This window comes from Protopterus annectens, chromosome 9.part0, assembly GCF_019279795.1.
Source record: "Protopterus annectens isolate FY-2018-M chromosome 9.part0, PAN1.0, whole genome shotgun sequence".
Lineage (NCBI taxonomy): Eukaryota > Metazoa > Chordata > Ceratodontiformes > Protopteridae > Protopterus > Protopterus annectens.
In genome coordinates this window covers 257,322,912-257,341,936 of record NC_056743.1, presented here as the reverse complement: position 1 = coordinate 257,341,936, position 19,025 = coordinate 257,322,912, and the positions used below count along the sequence as shown (strand labels likewise).

Genomic DNA, 19,025 nt, shown 5'->3' with positions numbered 1-19,025 from the left:
AAGGTGTATTACTACCAATAAGGCATGTACCTGCCAATACGAAGACACATTCATCTAATGTGTACAACACACATATAAATGCATTACGTCCTAAATATGCAATGTGCCTTTTAAACATTTTTTAGAAACACTTGTTATGAAACTTATTTGTCGTCTCCAACAGTATTCATTTAAAAACAACTTAAAAAGTCTAAGAATGACATATGAACTACACATTGAATTTTAAATTTTGACTGCCACCCAAAACATATACTCCGCAGTCAAAAAGCCCATTTCAAATCCAAATAAACGGGTATATAAAATAATTCAATGAAAGGTGTATGTAGGTGCAGTTCGTCTTACAATAACCAACTAAAAATCTATACAGAAAAATCATCGCTAAAAAATAAGAATGAAAAATGAAAAATGAATAATATATAGTGAAAGCCCAAAATGAATAATATATAGTGAAAGCCCAAAATGATACTCAGCGCATAATGAAGCTGATAAAACTACTGATAAATATGCTAATAATTATCAAAGACAAAAGTGCTATGGATAATAACTAAATATCAATAACTGTGGGATATGCAATATTTGCTAAATAAATATAAGTATGACAAGTGTAATATTATCCTATAAATTGAATGCGAAAAGTTGCAATGATATAATGAAATGCTATGAATTAATAATTCCTATAAAAAAATTTTTTTAAAAAGTTTTGTAAAAAGTTTTTTGGAGAAAGCAAAAACATTTTCTTACCAATAAAAACAAATATTGTATAAATATAAGTAAGCTGATACATATATCATAAAATTAATCCTAGTAGTAATCTGTTAATAACATACTATATGTATTTGTGGAAAATTCTGTTAAGAATCCATTATTTAATGATGTATTATATTCTTCAAATGGTTGTAAAAATCTTAAAAAATCCCTAATAAATAAATTTTATATATAAAGAAATTTTTTGTATAAAAAAAAACTTTTTTATATAAAATTCCAATAATGGGTTATATTAAAAACTCTCTATGTACTATTATACCTCTTAATAATAAATATAGTAAATAATGAATAAATAACTGTTCCATATATTACTTTTAATAAATAAATATTTAATAATGTTAATTTCATGTATTAGTTCTGAACTGCTGCTTGAATGTATCAAAATGAATTGTTAAATATAGATGTATTGTATAATTATAGTGCTCAATAATATTAAGAATGGTCAAAAATATTAAAAGTATGAATGAATCTGCATAAATAAATATAGTCAACAATAGGCTAAAACATTCCTGGATGTGCACGCATATACAATTATAAGCATATATAAGCAAAATTATACAATTATAAAATTCTTAGTGGAAAAACATTATTAATTAATTAATTATTTGTACAACTTGTATTGTATGTAATTATGTAAGTAAAGATTTGATAGAGATACACTCATTAAGACCTGGAGGGTTGGTGGCATCTAAATAAATTTGCCACCAAGTTTCTTTAAAGGCTATAAGACTTTTAATATTGCCTCCTCTTGGATCATTAGGGATAACTTCCAAAATGACAAATTTGAAAGTATGCTGTATTCCCTTAACATGAATGTGTCTATATAAGGCGTTATTTAAGTCTTTGTTCTTAATGCAATACATATGGTCATATATACGTTTTTTCAACTGACGCTCGGTTCTTCCTACATAAAAAGCAGGGCACAAGTCACATAAAGCTATGTAAATAACTTGTTTCGTATTACAATTACCTACTTGACTCACAATAATGCTGTTATGTCCATTTTTAAGATAAATCTTTCTTGCACTGGACATAAATTTACAATAATTACAACATCCACATTTTCTACTACTGGTTTTTCTAGAATGGTTGCAACCCATATTTTTAACTTGATGTTGTTGTGTTAATAACTTTTTAATGTTGCAACCCAGTGTCTTGCATTCGAATGGAACCTGGTTTATGTCTATGTTATCGTTGATCGTGTGTACTTGGTTTATTTTAATAAACTGTGAGTTTTCTATACCATCTTGTGGATTATCAGCCCTTGTTCGCTTATTGGTGGGACCGGAGTTTTGTTTAAACTAATATATGGGCTAAAGCCATCTAACTTAAACGGGCTTAGCCAGATACAACAGGTCAAATACACAGAAGTAAGGTAATACGTGGGCTAAAGCCCTCTAACTTCAACGGGCTTAGCCCGAAAACTATTTCAGTCACACAACAAGAAAAAAATAGATAAACACACAATAAGGGCAAAGGCCCTCTAACTCAAACGGGCCTTGCCCAGTACATTAGAAGCGTGAAAAAAAATAAAATCTGACTTTACACAAAAACTGACCACAAACGCTCACAAAGCTGTTAAAACAGCTGTTTGTTTAAAAGCTGACAGAAACCCTAGCCAAAAAGACCAAAAGGTCAAGAAAATACACTTAGCTCCAGCCAAGTCGAGACCACGTCCGGCTTGAAAAGCAGCAAACGAGATCTGGGGAAGCAGGCGTGGTGCATTCTGGGATAAGGGGTAGCCCAGCCAAAGAGAGACTTCGTTCTAGTGTATAGTGGCCGAGTCGGAGCAGACGGATCTGCTCCGAACCCATCAGTTATGAATGTAGGCGAGATAGGATCCCATTACATCTTTGTGTTTTTTCGGAAACCCAGTAGTTGCATGGCTAACTGACAGCATTTCAGGATAATTAAACAGAGAACAAAAATATTTAGAGGTGAAAATATACCGATGACTGACAGTGCACTGATTAAATAAAGCACAAAACCGACAGCAAGGTACGTCATGGTCAGGGCCCAGGCAAGGAATACAGTACGAATGAAAATCTTTGAGAAGTATTTTTTTCCACAAGTAATGCAATTATTAACTTTTGCTGACATCGGTAAGGAGCAAGAAGTTGTTTCCCCAACGGACTACTTAACTTTAGTTGAAGACTTCGGTTCTGAAACTCAAACGAAAATTTCAGGAGTCTGCCGACCGGCACTTGCAAACTGCTTCTGCTTCGGGCACTGCATGGCAAGAAAGACTGATGTAATGGCGTCGGCTGCATGTTTTATACACCTGACGTCATGGAAGAAGGGACAGCATCCGACACAGGGCCCATGACTTTGTTAATCAGGCTGACTGAGGGCTACTGCAAGCAGGTAAACCCATATGTAATTACTGCAACAGTGAAACACGAAGAACATCAAGCCAATGGGTAGAGCACAGAGCTGATGGTGTCTGGTACCTGCTCCGAAGTGTAAGAACCTTCTGTGTGATTACTTTATGGGAATATGAAGGTATGCATCTTTTAGGTCCAAGGTAACCATGAAAGCATTGGGTGAGATGGCAGGGTAGATGTTTCTGAAGGGTTAGCATCTTGAATTTAGGAATCTGAGTCTTTGACAGGTCTAGCATTGGTTGCCATGTACCTTTTCTGGGTACCAGGAAGAGTCTAGAATAAAATCCTTTTCCTTTTAAGTTTAACTGGTTCCACACAGTGGTGAGTGCACATTAACTAACTGAATCACTGCCTTGAATTTCTGGTTTGGCATAATGTCTGGTAAGCCTGAGGAAACCAAGGGTTACTTGAATTTCAGTTTGTAACCCTTTGAAATAATGTTAAGCACCTACTGATCTGTAGTAATGAGAGCCCAGATTCTGTGGAATAGTGATAGCCTCCCCTTCAGCCTGGGAAGGGGCAGGTAGCATCATGATCACTCCCTGGCAGGGGACTGGGGGCCTGAACCTCCTGGCCTAATGGGTTCTGAATGCCACTGCTTGAGCTGTTGGTGCAGTCTCTGGCTCCATTCCCTACAGGGCATTCTTTGCTTAGCCTTGGATTTGGATGGAAAGGACCAATGCTTGGAAAGGTACTAAAATGAGGACGGACGGACTTGAAGTCCTTAACAGTCTGCATGGACTTAGCCTTATCTTCCATTTTCTTGTGACCAAAGAGAAAGTCTATATCCAATGGGGCATCCAGGAAGGTGGATTTGACATGGTCTGGGAGGGGACTGCTCTCTCAGCCAGGCATGTCTTCTAATGACAGATCCTGTAGCTGCAGCCCTACTAAAGTTTCCACAGCATAACTGCACTGCAAGGAGTGTCTGGCTAACTGACAACAAGAATTACAACAGCCTAATAACTCCTTAAACAGACCCCAGTTCTCCATGCCCATCAATTTGTGCTTCATCTGATCAGGAACAGTTACTTGGTACTTAACCATATGAAACTGGCAGTTCAAAGCCTGCATGGAGAATGTAGAAGATGTGTAAATCTTTTTTGCAAAATCTCTCCAAGGCCCTAAATTCCCTGTCATTAGGCAATGATTTTTTTTGTAAGAGCTAGTGTTTGCTCCCTTAAGGCCTGGGGTCACAACCTCGGGGTCTTCCGCAGGCTTCTTAAAGAGATGTTTGTATGAATCCAGAACGCTATAAAATCGGTCAGGCTTCTAGGAGCAGGAGGCAGGGAGTCTGGTTTTAGAGAGGAGCCCTGGAATGAATTTCTATCTCCAAGACAGGAGGTATGGCCAGGTGTTTGTGTTTAAGGAGGTTAAGAAATTTACTAATTCTTTTGTTTGACTGGAGGTAGTCTTGTGCATCCCACCTGAACTGTTCCTTTAAAGTGTGTAGAATTTCCGCAAAGGAAATATCCTCAGGAGAAGAGGCAGATGCAAGATTATCCTCTGAATCTGAATCCCCAAAAGAGGCAATGGAAACACCCTCTTCAAAGGTAGAAGTCTCCCAGTTTAAGTAATCATCAGAGTCAAAAGAATCCGAAAAATCTTCTGGAAGGATGTCTTCCCCTAGAGAGATCTCAGCGGATGGCAGTCTGATCTAAGTAGAGAAATCAGATCTTCAGTCAACTTCTCAAGATCCTGTGGGTATGCCTGGGAATGGGAGCCAGTGGACCTAGGAAGAGGCTGGGCAGCAACTCTTTTCTTGTCAGTGGTCTTAAGTTTTGGTCTGTAACCGACCTTTGGCCCGGAATAGACAACAGACTCCCATGGGCAAAAGGCTGTTGCAACATTCTGGTGAAGAAAGTAGTTGCGTACACTTACCATAAATGCAGATGTTCGAGTGTATTCACTGTTGCAGTCATCACACTTGGGTTATCTGCCTGCAGGTAGCCCTAAGTCTGCACGAATACCAGAGACTTAGTATTTCTGCGTCAGTTGCTGTTGCTCCAGGACTGACGTCAGGGGTATAAAAACAGGCAGCAGACGACATTACATCAGTTTTTCTTTCCCCAAATGTCAGGAGCCCCCCATATAGAGAGCTAAGTTATTTATTTATTTTATTCCTGTTTGGTGACCGGGGAGGTCCACTGGGCTCGAGAGCCCATTTTCAGTGGAGGCCCAGAGAGAAAAGCTCCACAATACAAAGTAAAATTACATAGAGAATTAGAAAAGCTCCACAATACAAAGTAAAATTACATAGAGAATTACAAGAAAAATATCTGCATTGCAATCAATAGGTAGTATAACAAACAGGTTATGGTGGGGAAAATACCACCAGTAAAAAAGTAAATACCAATTACCCTGAAAGGGGCGAGTAACAGAGAGGGGAGAGAGAGAAAGAGACAAGGGGGCTAGACGGAGGGAAACCAGGACTGCAACAGTGAATACACTCGAACATCTACATTTATGGTAAGTGTACACAACTGTACTATGTTCTTCGTCTTTCACTGCTGCAGTCATCACACTTGGGTTGATTCCCAAATTCGAAGAAAAGGTGGAGGCAGTCAACAAGAGTTGGGGCTGGCTAGTACGCCCTGCAGGACTGCTGTTGCAAAACTTGCCCTGGGATTTGGAAAGGAAAGGCAGGTGGTAATGCTTGGTGAAAGTGTGTACAAAACTCCAGGTAGCAGCTTCCAGGATGTCCCTGGTAGGGACACCCCTGAGGAATGATGTAGCGGTAGAAGTTGCCCTAGTGGAATGGGTTCTGACCCCAAAGAGGGGTTGGTTTCCCCAAGGTGCTTGTAGCAGAAATGGATGCAGTGTGCTATTAATTTGGAAATTGTTTGTTTTGAAATGGCCTTGCCCTCTGCCGCTGGTGCAAAGCTGACTAGTAACTGGTAAGATTTCATGAAGGGCTTAGCCCTATCAAGGTAGAATCTGAGCTGTCTGTGCACATCCAAGGAGTGCAGGATCTTTTCCCCTTTATTTTGATGATTAGGGAAGAAGGTTGGCAAATGGATAGATTGGTTGAGAGCCACAATGGACACCACTTTAAGCATAAAGGAAGGGCTAGTCCTGAGGGAAACCCTGTCAGCACGGAAAATAAGTAGTTATGTACCTACCATAACGTACCATGTTAGTTGTCTTCCTTCCTTGCTGGATGGGTTCGGAGCCGATCCTTGGCTCCGACTCAGCCTTCTACTAAAGCTCGAGAGCTATTTACCGGCTCAAGGCCTCCCCATATCCCACAATGCTAGGCGTCAGATACCCAGATCTCATTTGGCAGAGCTAACACCATCGAAAAAACAATTTTTATGGAGACACCTGTCCAAATTACAAGGGTTACCTACAGTGCTAAAGGCAGAGGAGGATGTAACCTAGAAAAAGGTCAACTAGAGGAAGAAGGCCTCAAAAGGGATTCTTCTCGGTCTGTCCAGGCTAGAGGGATGGAGGGTGGGATGCAAGAAAGAAGGCGAGAAGAAGACAACTAACATGGAATGTTATGGTAGGTACATAACATCTTAATGTTAAGTTGTCTATCTCGCCTTCATTCTTGCTGGATGGGACAGCGTCCCTAGCACCTTAGTCCTGGGTGGCTCATCGGAACAGACTCTTGAGCACAGTGGAACCAAAATCAGCTCGACTCCTGGAGGCCATATCCAACTTAAAATGTGAAATGAAGTTATGAGGAGTGGCCCATGTGGCTGCAGCACAAATAAGATTCCATTGATAGTCTTGCTTGAAAAGCTACCGACGTAGCTAATGCTCTGGTGGAATGAGCTTTTGGTTTTGTGGGGAGTTCCTTATGTCTTGAGTTGATAAATCAAACTAATAATAGAGGCCAACCACCTGGATAAGGTTACTTTAGAAAATGGCAGGCCCTGCTTGCCCTCAGCATAGGATAGGAAGAGTTGGTCCGATTTTCTTGTTTGTTTAGTCCTATCCAAATAAAAACGTAATTGCCCGTGAACATCCAATTGGTGCAACTTTTGTTCAGCTCTGTTTGAATAGTTAGGAAAAAATACAGGAAGACCAATAGCCTGATTCAGGTTTGTCTCAGAAGGTATTTTGGGTAGAAAGGAAGGATTAGTCCCGAGTGAAAACAAGATAAGGAGGACGAATACAGAGGGCTTGAAGCTCCGACACTCTTCTAGCTGAGGTGATGGCTACTAAGAAGAGAGTCTTCCAGGAGAGTAATTTTAAGGAACAGAAGGCCGCAGGTTCAAAAGGAGGTAGAATCAAGGAAGTTAATATCAGGTTTAAATCCCATGGAGGCGGGGGATCTTTAACCAGGGGCCTAAGTAAAATAGTCCCTTTAAGAAAGGCTTTACAAAGTTTGTGGGACATGATGCTGGTTTCTGACAGGCCAGCGTGGAAATTAGCAATAGCAGCCAACTGGACCCTAATGGTGGCAGATTAGGAACCTGCTGGAAAAAGTTCTGCCAAAAAAATCTAGAACGTGATGGACAGGGGCTGTAAAGGGATCCAGATTTCTAGCCTACGCCCAGAAAGAGAAACGTTTCCACTTACTAGCATAAGTCTTCCTGGTAGTAGATTTGTGCGAAGAAAGGATGATTTCACGCACTGGCTGAGAAATATGTGGAAGCCTGGCTAAGGTTGGAAGTGGAGCAATCAAGCTGTGAGGTTGAGAGACTGAACAGATTGGTGCAGCCCGCCCGACTGATGGACCAAGAGGTCTGGTACTGGGTCCAGATTCCAAGGCTGCTCCAGCAGGTGACGATGCAGGAATGGGAACCAAATTTGTCGAGGCCAGTAAGGGGCAATGAGGATCATCCTGGATCCCAATGTGGTCGCTTTCTGAATTAGTTTTGGAATTAAGGGAAAAGGTGGGAATGCATACTTAAGTCCCCGGGGCCAATCATGAAGTAGAGCGTCTCTGGGGGAGTGGCCGGGGAGGGGGAAGAGAGTGAAGAAGTCGTCGCACTTCCTGTTGACAGGAGTTGCGAAAAGGTCACAGCAAGGTTGACCCCATCTGTGGAAAATTTTGTCCGCTACTGACTGATTGAGACCACTTGTGAGGCATGAAAATAGCTCTGCTTAGCCTGTCCGCTAAGACGTAGGACTTCCCGGGGATGCGCGTTGCTATCAGAAACAGTTGAGAGGAGATTGCCCACTGCCATAGTCTGAGTGCTTCTCGACATAAGGGATAGGACCTGGTTCCACCCTGCTTGTTGATGTACCACACTACAGACATATTTGTCCGTCTGAATTGCAATAGTCCTGGTGGGTAGAGGGTCTTGAAAAACGTGCAACGCTAAAAGTACCGCTCTCATCTCCAAGACGTTTATGTGCAGGTGGTACTCTAGAGGTTGCCAAGTGCCTCGGACAGCCCTGCCCTAAAAATGCCCCCCCCCCCCACCCGATCAGGGAGGCATCCGTTGTCACCGTGGCAACAGGAGGAGGAAGAACAAACTGTCTGCCTTTAAGTACTTGAGAGGAGACCATCCACCAAGAAAGGTGGTCTTTGCACGATTGGTTGATTACTATGTTGTGAGACATCGGAAGCTGCTGAAACGACCATTGGATAAAAAACATCCATTGAAGGATCCGCATGTGAAAAGGAGCCAGGGGAAGTAATGTGATTGTGGCTGCCATGAGACCCAAGGTTTTCAGTACATATCTGGCCTGAATTCTCTTGCACTGTAGTAAGGTCTGGGCATGTCGGCGAATGTCTGATACTCTTTCTAAAGGAAGTTTTGCCGGCAGCTCTTTTGCATTTAATCTTACGCCTATAAAGGTTATAGATTGACAAGGCGACAATGCAGACTTTCTGAAGTTTACAGAGATACCTAGCTCGAAGCAAGTTTGGATGGTATAATCCCTGGCTCGCAGTAGCTGATGCCTGGTGGAAGCAGTTAGGAGCCAGTCTAGATATGGAAACACCTGGAATCCTCGCAGTCTCAGGTGAGCCGTAACCACTGCCATGCATTTGGTGAACACCATGGGGGCTGTGGTGAGACCAAACGGCAGGGCTCTGAATTGATAGTGACTGGCTCCCAGCCGGAAGCGGAGAAACCTTCTGGAGTGCCTGTCCATTTTGATATGGTAGTACGCATCCTGAAGGTCCATGGAGCACATCCAATTGTCCTGACCCAAAAAGGGTAGAATGGACTTAAGCATGACCATCCGGAGCTTCATTCTTTGAACAGATTTGTTTAACCTGCTGAAATCCAAAATGGGTCTCTAGTCCCGTCTTTTTTGGTACCAAAAAGAACTTGGAGTAAATCCCGGATCCTTGCTGGTCTGCTGGGACTGGCTGGATGGACCTTTTTTTTTTTTTTTTTAGTTTTGAAATTTCTAGTACTGCTTGTTCCCTCAGACTGGGTGGAACATCTGGAAGGGACCTGTTTTTGTGTAGGGGCGTGGACAAAGGGGATTTTGTAAACTTCTGATATGATAGACCGTACCCCATTTGTCTTGTGTGAAGATTCGCCAGGCTTCTGGGTACAGTGACAATCTTCTCCCGACTGCCTCCGAAGGTGGACAGTCGGGCAGCCCCTCAGGGGTGCTGAAAGGGTTTGTCAGAGAAGGATTCTCTGCTACCCTGATTTTGCGGACCCCCTCTGCCCCTTAGGTGGCGTCTATTACTGTTTCCAGCTCTGCCCCTGGAGGGAAACTCGCCACGTGAGAGGCACGACTCCCTGGGGTTTCTGAAACCACATTTTTCCACTCTTCTGACCTTTAGGGTATGGTCTAGAGGGAGTAGAAAAACGGACTCCCACGGCAGAGAGAGTCTTGCCTTCCTGCTCACACCTGGTAAGGGTATCCACCTGTGATCCAAACAAAGCCGAACCATCAAAGGGGGTATTGGTGAAGGACGCCTTAAAGGGGTCAGCAAAGTTACATAACCGCATCCAGGCATGTCTCCTCAAAGCCACGCCTGTACCTGCGGCCCTACTCACCCCATCGGCTGCATAAGAAATGAGCCGCATGGAGGAGTTGACTATAAAGTTATGGGTCGCCAACTGGGAGTTAATCTTATCCTGAGACCCCGCAGCTGATGGAGCCTGAAGGGTATCACCCAGTTCCTTGAGAAGATCCCTTTGAAGGGGGGTAAAATGGCACAGATAATTCAGCGACCGCATGGAAAAGGTCGCTGAAGAAAACATCCTCTTCCCGTACCTGTCCATTGTCCTAGATTCTTTATTAGGTGGATGGACAGGTACCGAAGGGTCAGCCAACTCCTTCTTAGTGGTTGTTGCCATCACCATGGCATCAACAGGGACCCCTTTTGTCAGAAATTGTTTGTCAGATGGGGCCGTGATGAACTTAGTGGGCCTGCGGGGGGTTGGTTCCACTGTGTCCGGGGCTGTCCACGCCTTCCGTGCCACCACTTCCATGAGCGGGTCGAAAGGTGGAGACACCCAGGAGGTGGAAGGGCGAGAACCAAACGCGTCCAGGTACACGGACTCATCCTCGGAAGGGTTAAGGGCAGTCCAGTTCCCCCTCTGCCTAAAGATCTCAAGGATGTCTAAAAAGGAGACATCCTCAGTGGGGGACCTTGGGGAACCTTCCGAATCCTCCAAGTCGGTATCAGACGTGACTGACTCGGGGGAGTCAACATGTTTCCTCTTACATTTTCTTTTCCGAGGGGGCTCCTCTAAATGATCAGGAGAGGCCTCGGAAGAGGAAGATACGCCCAATGGGGCGACCTGGAGCGCCTGTTCTCCACGCTTGGGGTCAGGAGGGTGGACACAGACCGATGCAGGAACCATGGGGGGAGGAGCCAAAGGGGCCGATCGTGGAGCCGACACAGGAGTCAGCACACTCCTCATGACCTCGAAGGCGCCCCTATCAGGAAGAGAAGAGGGTCCCCGCTCCGAAGAGACGTGAACCCCTCCATGCACCGAGAGGGACGGCTCTGTGGCTATCGGGCTGAGCTCACCTGCGCCGAGACCCAGAGAGGGAGAACGGGGTTGGACAAGGGTCCAATGCCACTCGCCCCCTCGGAGCCGACGAGGGAGTCTCGGCGCCTGGATCCCTCCAAGGACGGAACCAACGAAGAGATCAGAGCCGCCGAGGGAGCCGAAAGGTGTGGTATCTGCTCCGACGTGCGTATGATTCGAGCCCCAACGAGCTCCGGCTCCGAACACAGTGGAAGAGTCGGAGGAGGAACTGCAGAAGACACAGGGGTAGCCACAGTCTGTTGAGAAGGGCTGGTCAAAATTTTGGCCAGGGCCTGCGACTTTAGGAGCCTACTGACCACCCTCTCCAAGTCATGATCGGATAGCCTAGAAGACCGAGAGGAGTGGGACCTATGGCTTCGCTCCGACTGAAGCAATGAAGACCTCGGAGACGAACGGACAGACTCTATAGATGGGGACCTTGAGTGTTTTCGGCTCAGAGAAGGTTCCGACACTAAGGTCGGAGCAGACTGAGGTCTCGAGACGTCGGTTCCAGCCGGAACCGACAAGGAGGCAGGAGCTCCGCTCGGCGATGGCTCCGAACAGGGAGCCGATGGTTTGGCGGGCTTTAAGGATTTTCCCGACGGAGGCTTGGCCGGGGATCCTTCTGGCTTAAGTAAGCCACTTAAAATGAGCTTGTTCCTACGCTCCTGCAGGACTCTCGGGCTGAAGGCGTGGCAAACCGAGCAAGAGTCCTGCAGGTGTAGGGGACCCAAGCAATAAATACAAGTGTGACCGTCTGTCAGAGACTACATCTGGCAGCACGAGTCACACTTCTTGAAACCTGAAATCTTGGTATCTTTAGACATATTAAAAAATGGGATACCAAAGGGAAAAAAGTAACTAGTGCTTAAACACAACACACACACACACACACACACTACCTTACTACTAACAAATATATATCTATATATCTATATATATCTATATCTATATATATATATATATCTATATCTATATATATCTATATCTATATATGTATCTATATATCTATATATGCATATATATCTATATATCTATCTATATATCTATATATATATATATATATATATATATATATATATATATATATATATATATATATATATATATAAATACAAGAAAAAAAACTAATTGTCTAACAAGGCCTAACACTACCCTAAAGGGTGGGGTGGTGGTGAGAAACTTTCTAACAACAAAATAACGAGCTTCTGAGTGGGATATAAAAAGGGGACACAATCTAATTAAAACTAGGAGGGAAGGATTTCTAAATACAAGACAGTATATGAACAAATTAAAGGTAATAACACAAGAAAAGATTTATACGACCTGGAGCCGGTAAAATCGCAACCTCATAGCTGAAGCGGCAAACGAGATCTGGGTATCTGACTCCTAGTGTTGTGGGATATGGGGAGGCCTTGAGCCGGTAAATAGCTCTCGAGCTTTAGTAGAAGGCCGAATCGGAGCCGAGGATCGGCTCTGAACCCATCCAGCCAGAATGAAGGAGAGATAGACAACTTAACATTGAAGGGTTCCCACAGCCATAAGTGCTTGTAGCTCATACACTCTTCTAGCTGAAGTGATGGCCAGAAGCAAGGCTGTTTTCCAAGAGAGGAATTTTAAATCTGCTGATGCTGCAGGCTCAAAGGGGGGCAGCGTGAGCTTTTCCAGTACAAAGTTAAGGTCCCAAGCAGGGGTGGGTGCTCTACTTGGTGGGCTTAAGTTGTTTGCCCCTCTCAGGAACTGTTTGATGAGGGTGAGAGAAGAGAGGTGGCTCAGTGTTGTAAGGAGCCGAAATGACAGAGGCATGGATCTTAATGGAGGAGAAGGATAGGCCTCTGTGGAGTAGGTCTGCTAGGTAATCCAGGATTACAGGTAAGGAGGGCAGTGCTGTGTCCTCTCCTTTAGGCAGAGTCCAGGAACAATATCTTTTCCACTTATCAGCATAGGATTTCCTTGTACTGGGTCTTCTGGCTTCAAGAATGACGTCTAGCACCTGCTTGTTTAGGCTGGTCACAGGGAGAATTTAAGGAATAAGCCAGGCTGAAAAATTCATGGTTTGCAGCTGTGGATGCAAGATCTGTCCCCCCCTGCTGAGTGAGGAGGGTTGGGATCTGGGGTAGGTGCCAGGGTGGCACCGGTGACAAGCTGCGCAATAGTGGGTACCAGTTCTGGTGTGGCCCGTCTGGGGCAATCAGGATTGTCCTTGGTCTGTCCTGTCTTATCTTGAGTAATCTTCTGGAGAGAAGAGGCGGGGGGGGGGATGCATAGATTGAGATGTCTTCCCACTGTAAAGACAGAAAATCCACTTTCCAGGCCCTGCTGTGAGGTGTCCTGGTGCAGTATTTGCTGAGCTGGTGATTGCAGGGGGAGGCAGAGAGGTCCATCTCTGGGGACCCCCAATTTTGGATTACAATGCTGAAGGTGCTGGGGTCTAATTTCCACTCGTGTGGGTCTAGGAGATTTCTGCTTAAGTCGTCTGCTAGAGATTTTTTTTTGCCTGGCAGGAACAGAGCTTGCAGATGAATCTGCATGTCCAAGGCCATGTTCCACAGGGCCATGGCTAGCCTGCAGAGTGGGTAAGAGTGGTTTTCCCGTTTGCTGATGTACCACATAACTGTGGTGTCTGTTTTTATTAATATTAACAGGGGTCCTGGTGAGAGTAGGGACCTGAAAGCTGTCAGAGTGTGCTGAACAGCTAGCATCTCTTTTTGGTTGATGTGCAGATGAGATTGACTTGGGCTCCACTGGCCCTGAATGCACTTGTCCAGGTGTGCCCCTCAGGCATACTCTGATGCGTCTGTGGTTAGGGTCTGGGCAGCATGGGGTTGAGAAAAGGGAAGTTCCTTGTTGTGGTTGCATGCTGCTGCCCAAAGAAACTCTGTCCTTAGACAAGGTATGAGAGAGTATGACTGTTTCCAGTTTCTGAGAATGGTGACACCAAGACTTAAGTACGACTGAAGTTTCCTCATATGCAGTCTGGCATATGGAATCAGTAGGATTTAAGAGGCCATGAACCCTAGGGCTTGCAGCATTTTCCTTGCGGATAGCTGGGTTTTGGTGGCTATTTGAACGAAGTAGCCTGTCAGATATGCTTGTTTTTCTGAAGTAAGGAATGCCATCTGGGATGCTCTGTCCAAGCTTGCTCCCAGGAATACAATCTTTTGATTGGGGATTAGTTTTGATTTCTTTTCATTGATAGTGTACCCCAGGGAGGATAGAAGGTTCTTTACAAAGGTCAGGTGCTGCAACAGCTGATCCTGTCTGCCTGAATCAGGCAGTCTTCCAAGTATGGGTAAATTTGATTTTTTCTCTGTCTGCAATAAGTATTTTGAGAATACTCTGGGAGTAGTGGATAAGCCAAAGGGAAGTGCAGAGAACTGATAATGCATAGATCCTGCCCTGAAACGTAGGTATTTCCTGCATGAGTCCCTGATAGGGATGTGCAGATAGGCTTCTTTTAGGTCTAGGGTGGCTAACAAGGCATCTTTGGCCAACATAGAAAGAAGTTGCTTAAGGATGAGCATTTTGAATTTTGGTACCACCAGGAAGTTGTTTAGAATGGAAAGATCCAGGATTGGGCACCAAGTGCCCTCTTTTCTGAGTACCAGGAAAAGTTTGGAGTAGAACCTTTGACCCCATCTGTTCTGTAGGGACAAGTTGAACTGCTCTTATGGAGAGCAGGGACTGAACTCGGTTTTATGCTTCTGCCCACTGGTTTGGAGGAAGGTCTGGGAACCCTTTTGGGTTGGCAGAGAGTGGAAATAAAACTTGTACCCCTGGGATACATTACTGAGGACCAATCGGTCTTTGGTGATCTAAGTCCAGTTTTTTGCATGATGGGCAGGTTTTTCCTCTTAGGGGCATGGGCAGAGGTGGGGAGAGGAGTTGAGAAATCACTGTGAATTCTTTCCACAAGGGGGTGGCTTAGCACTCCCTGTTTTTGAAGTGGAGGCACTCCATTGCTTAGATCTCTGCATACTCTGAAACTGTAGTCGGGGGGGGGGCTCTGTTTAACCTGGGTCTAGTTTGAGATGGCCTTCAGGGAGCTGGAAAGGACCAATGGTTTCAGGGGCACTGCCTACTGAATCTAAGAGGCTGTACTTGCAAGAAATCTTTGACTGTCTGCATAGATTTAGCTTTGTCTTCCATCTTTTTAAGAACCTCTTGTGCTTTGGTGCCAAACAGATTGTCCTTGTTCAAAGGAGCATCAAGTAATTTTGATTTGGCAAGGTCTGCCCCCTTAAGCCAAGCATGCCTTCTCAATACAGAACCAGTGACTGCTGCCCTGCAAGATGCTTCTAGGGCGTCAAAGCCACAATGCAATGTATGCTTGCTGACTTGGCTTGCAGAATGCATAAGCTCTTATAATTCTTTATTTTCTGCACAATCTGTAAAAGTAGCTAATTTTTGCTTAATAAGTTCCATGATATGTTGTTGGTACTTAAGCATGTGAAACTGGCAATTCAAAGCCTAATGGCGAGAGTTGCAAAAGTGTATACTTTCTTACCCAATCTGTCTAAAGCTCTGTAATCCCTGTCCGAAGGGATGGGATTCTTAGCTGTGGTTGCTTTAGTCACCTGGGAGATGGCCTCTGGGTCAGCTGTAGGATATTTGAAAAGGAATTTGTGAGAGTCAAGAACTCTGTAGTACCTGTCTGGTTTTCTAAGAGCAGGGGTAAAGTATCAGGAATTAGACTGGATTCCATAAAGACAACATCCAGGACTGGGGGTACTGCTAAAGGCCTATGTTGTGGCAAATCTAGAAATTCTCTGAGTCTCTTTTTGGACTGAGGATAGTCTTGGCATTCCCTGTGAAAATGCTCTTTTAAGGTATGTAAGGTTTCACCAAAAGAAAAATCCTCTGAAGGAGAAACAGAGAAAATGGAATCCTCTGCTTCTTAATCTTCATAAGCAGAAAAAGGCATGTCTTCATAATCAGATACCTCAGAGTCGGACTCTTAGTCTGTTAAAGCTGCTGGGGACTAGACTCTTTCTCTTAGCAGGGGAAGGCTGACTTTCCCTAATTAGCATAATAAGGTCCTCTACCATTTTAAGCATTTGAAGTTGTGGCAATGGAGTTTGGGTCATCGTTTTTTTAGGCGTAGCTCGTACTCTTGGCCTTAGAAACTCAGTAGTTTTAGGCAGAAATGAAGACGCGAAAGAAGTCGGTTTGTGTCGAATATCGGTAGTGCGAAGAACATCCTCAAAAGCCGGTGCCTGCTTAGCAGTAGTATTTTTAGCTGTAGAAGCCTTAATACCCTTGGGTCCCTGTGAAATAGTCTCTGGATACGCAATAGGTTTTTTAAAAAGAAACTTGTGAGAATCAGAATCCCTGTAATATCTGTCAGGTTTTCAGGAACCCTGTAATATCGGTCAGGTTTTCAGGGAGCAGGAGGCAAAGAATCAGGGGCCAAACTAGATTCCGAAAAGACATCAACAATGTCTAGTACAGGACATACAGCTAAAGGCCTATGCTGAGGCAGGAGTTAAGAAATCCCTAAGCCTCTTTTGAATCAGAAAAATCCTGGCTTTCCCAGTGGAAATGCTCCCTTAGAGTAAGGTTTCACCAAAAGAAAAATCCTCTGGAGGGGAAGCAGAGGGAATAGAGTCCGCTGCATCAGAATCCTCATAAGTGGATAAGGGCAAATCCAGATCATCAGACGAATCAGAATCCTGGTCAGAAGATTCATAATCAACTTCAGTCCTAGGTCTCTTAAAAGGGGGAGGTTGGCTTCCCCTGATTAGTTATAAGATCTTCAGCCATTCTTATTTGTTTTTCAGGCATAGAGGTCTGAGCATGCGGCTTGGGTGCCAGTTTCTTAGGCATGGTTTGAGATTTAGGCCTAAATGAAGAAAGAGGCATCGGTTTAATATGCAAGTCCTTAGGCTTGAATACACCCTCAGAAGCCGGTGCCCGCACAGCGGCTCCGGACCCATCCAAGGTAGAGACATCCGCATCTCGCGGCATACCAGACTCCAAATGGGTCTCAGTAGAAGCCTGCGAATCAGAAGTAGTGGGTATCGGGGGCTGCAAAAGCACCTCACTGAGTACTGGCGACTGGCTTAGGAGAAGCATCGTTGGCAGCTTTTAACCTAGGCGGCCTGTCTCTGTCTTTATCTTTGCATTTTTTCAGAATCCCAGTAGTCTGATGGCTAACTGATGACATTTCTGGATAATTAAACCAAAATATTTAGAGGTGAAAATATACCGATGACAGATAGTGCGCTGATTAAATAAAGCATAAAACCAACAGCAAGGTACGGCGTGGTCAGGGCCCAGGCAAGGAATACAGTATGAATGAAAATCTTTGTGAGGTATTTGCTTTCCACAAGTAATGCAATTATTAACTTTTACTGACATCGGTAGGGAGCAAGAGAAAGTTTCCCCAACGGGGTACTTGGCTTTAGTTGAAGACTTCGTTTCTGAAACTCGAAAATGAAAATTTCAGGAGTCGGCCGACCGGCACTTGCGAACTGCTTCTGGTTTGGGCACCGCACGGCAAGAAACACTGATGTAATGGCGTCAGCTGCATGTTTTATACCCCTGACGACCTGACGTCATGGAAGAAGGGACAGCATCCGACACAGAACCCAAGACGTCATTAATCAGGCTGACTGAGGGCTACTGCAAGCAGATAACCCAAATGTAATGACTGCAACAGTGAAACACGAAGAACATCAGGAATTCTTCAGTGTCAAACCATAGCTGTTGCCGGTCTAAATTCAGGTTAGCACCCATAACTATGATACAGACATGACTGCTAATATGGAAATTACCCAAACTACAATGACTATTTCACCAAAAAAATATTTGCAGATTAAACACAGAAACCTTTATTTACTGCACTGTAACTAATGTCTAGGCCCTAAAACCTTCTTAGAATGGAGCACATAACAGTAAGAACACTACTAACAGACTTTCTATATATTCTTTACCAGAATTCTTAACTGAACAAGATGTAACTCGTCAATCACCATACAGCTAATTTTCTAAACCTACTTCTGTTTTCCAGTGAGTGAGACATTTACTGACAGAGTGACGTTTTGCTAGATAATGTGCCTAATGTTTTGCTTAAACCAAAAAAGGTCGTAGGGCTGAGACTCTAGTTACACCTAAAGAAATACATTTTTTCGGTTTTACCAAAAACAGTTAAAAAAAATTATACCTCACAAAAAACTGCAAAAGCTGAAACTAGTGCTGAACAAACAGGGAATTATTTGAGTACCAGAATTACTCTTGCATATATTACGCTTCATTCATTAGGATGGATCCAAAGGTCACTTCGTTTACAAACCTTCAGTGCTACACTACACATAGAAAACTTCAAGAACAATTCAAAATTCAGGAGACAACCCTCAAAAGCAACCAAACCACAGGGTTGCACGGATGTCACTGAAAACACAAACACGGTGTTTGTGTTTTCAGTGACATCCGTGCAACCTTGTGGTTTGGTTACGCATAGAAAATTCTCAACTATATTTTTCACATAGAGAACCTAACCTGGTGTGTACTTATTTTATATCCTTGCCCTCACCACTTTTAACAGTTACTCCACTACATTATTAGGTACACATATTAAAACAAAAAAGTCCTATAAGCAAATTCACCTGCAAAGCAAGCACTACAACTTTTTAAACACACTAGAAAAAATAACAAATTTATCTAACTATGTTGCTCACCTCTAAAACCATTGGAAGGTCCTCTGTATCCATTCATCATGCCACGCGCATTACGTGGACCACCACGTGCTACACCCCGATTACCATAGTAGGGTTGATTCTGACGTGGGAATCCACCACCTTGTTGTGCAGACTGCTGATGTGTTCCAGCAACTGCATGACCTTGATCTTGTGAAGGGTGATATGCGCCTACCACTGAACAGAGATTTAAAAAAATCTGTGTAAACTTAACAGGCTGAAGGCAGTAATTCCTACAAAGACACATTTAGCAACAAAAAGGAATTAACACA

General features: G+C 43.9%; 1 protein-coding gene across 7 annotated transcripts in view; it reads right to left on the bottom strand.

The window, feature by feature from the left end:
- Nucleotides 1-19,025, bottom strand: part of CAPRIN1 (cell cycle associated protein 1) — a 2,078,829-nt gene that overhangs the window by 546,634 nt on the left and 1,513,170 nt on the right. For 6 of the 7 annotated variants that reach the window (XM_044082838.1, XM_044082839.1, XM_044082840.1 and 3 more), the window contains one exon: nucleotides 18,736-18,930. The exons of the other annotated variant lie outside the window; for it this stretch is intronic. In XM_044082838.1, coding sequence (XP_043938773.1) covers nucleotides 18,736-18,930 — 195 coding nt within the window. The remainder of the gene's footprint in view (nucleotides 1-18,735; nucleotides 18,931-19,025) is intronic. 7 annotated transcript variants of the gene reach the window in all.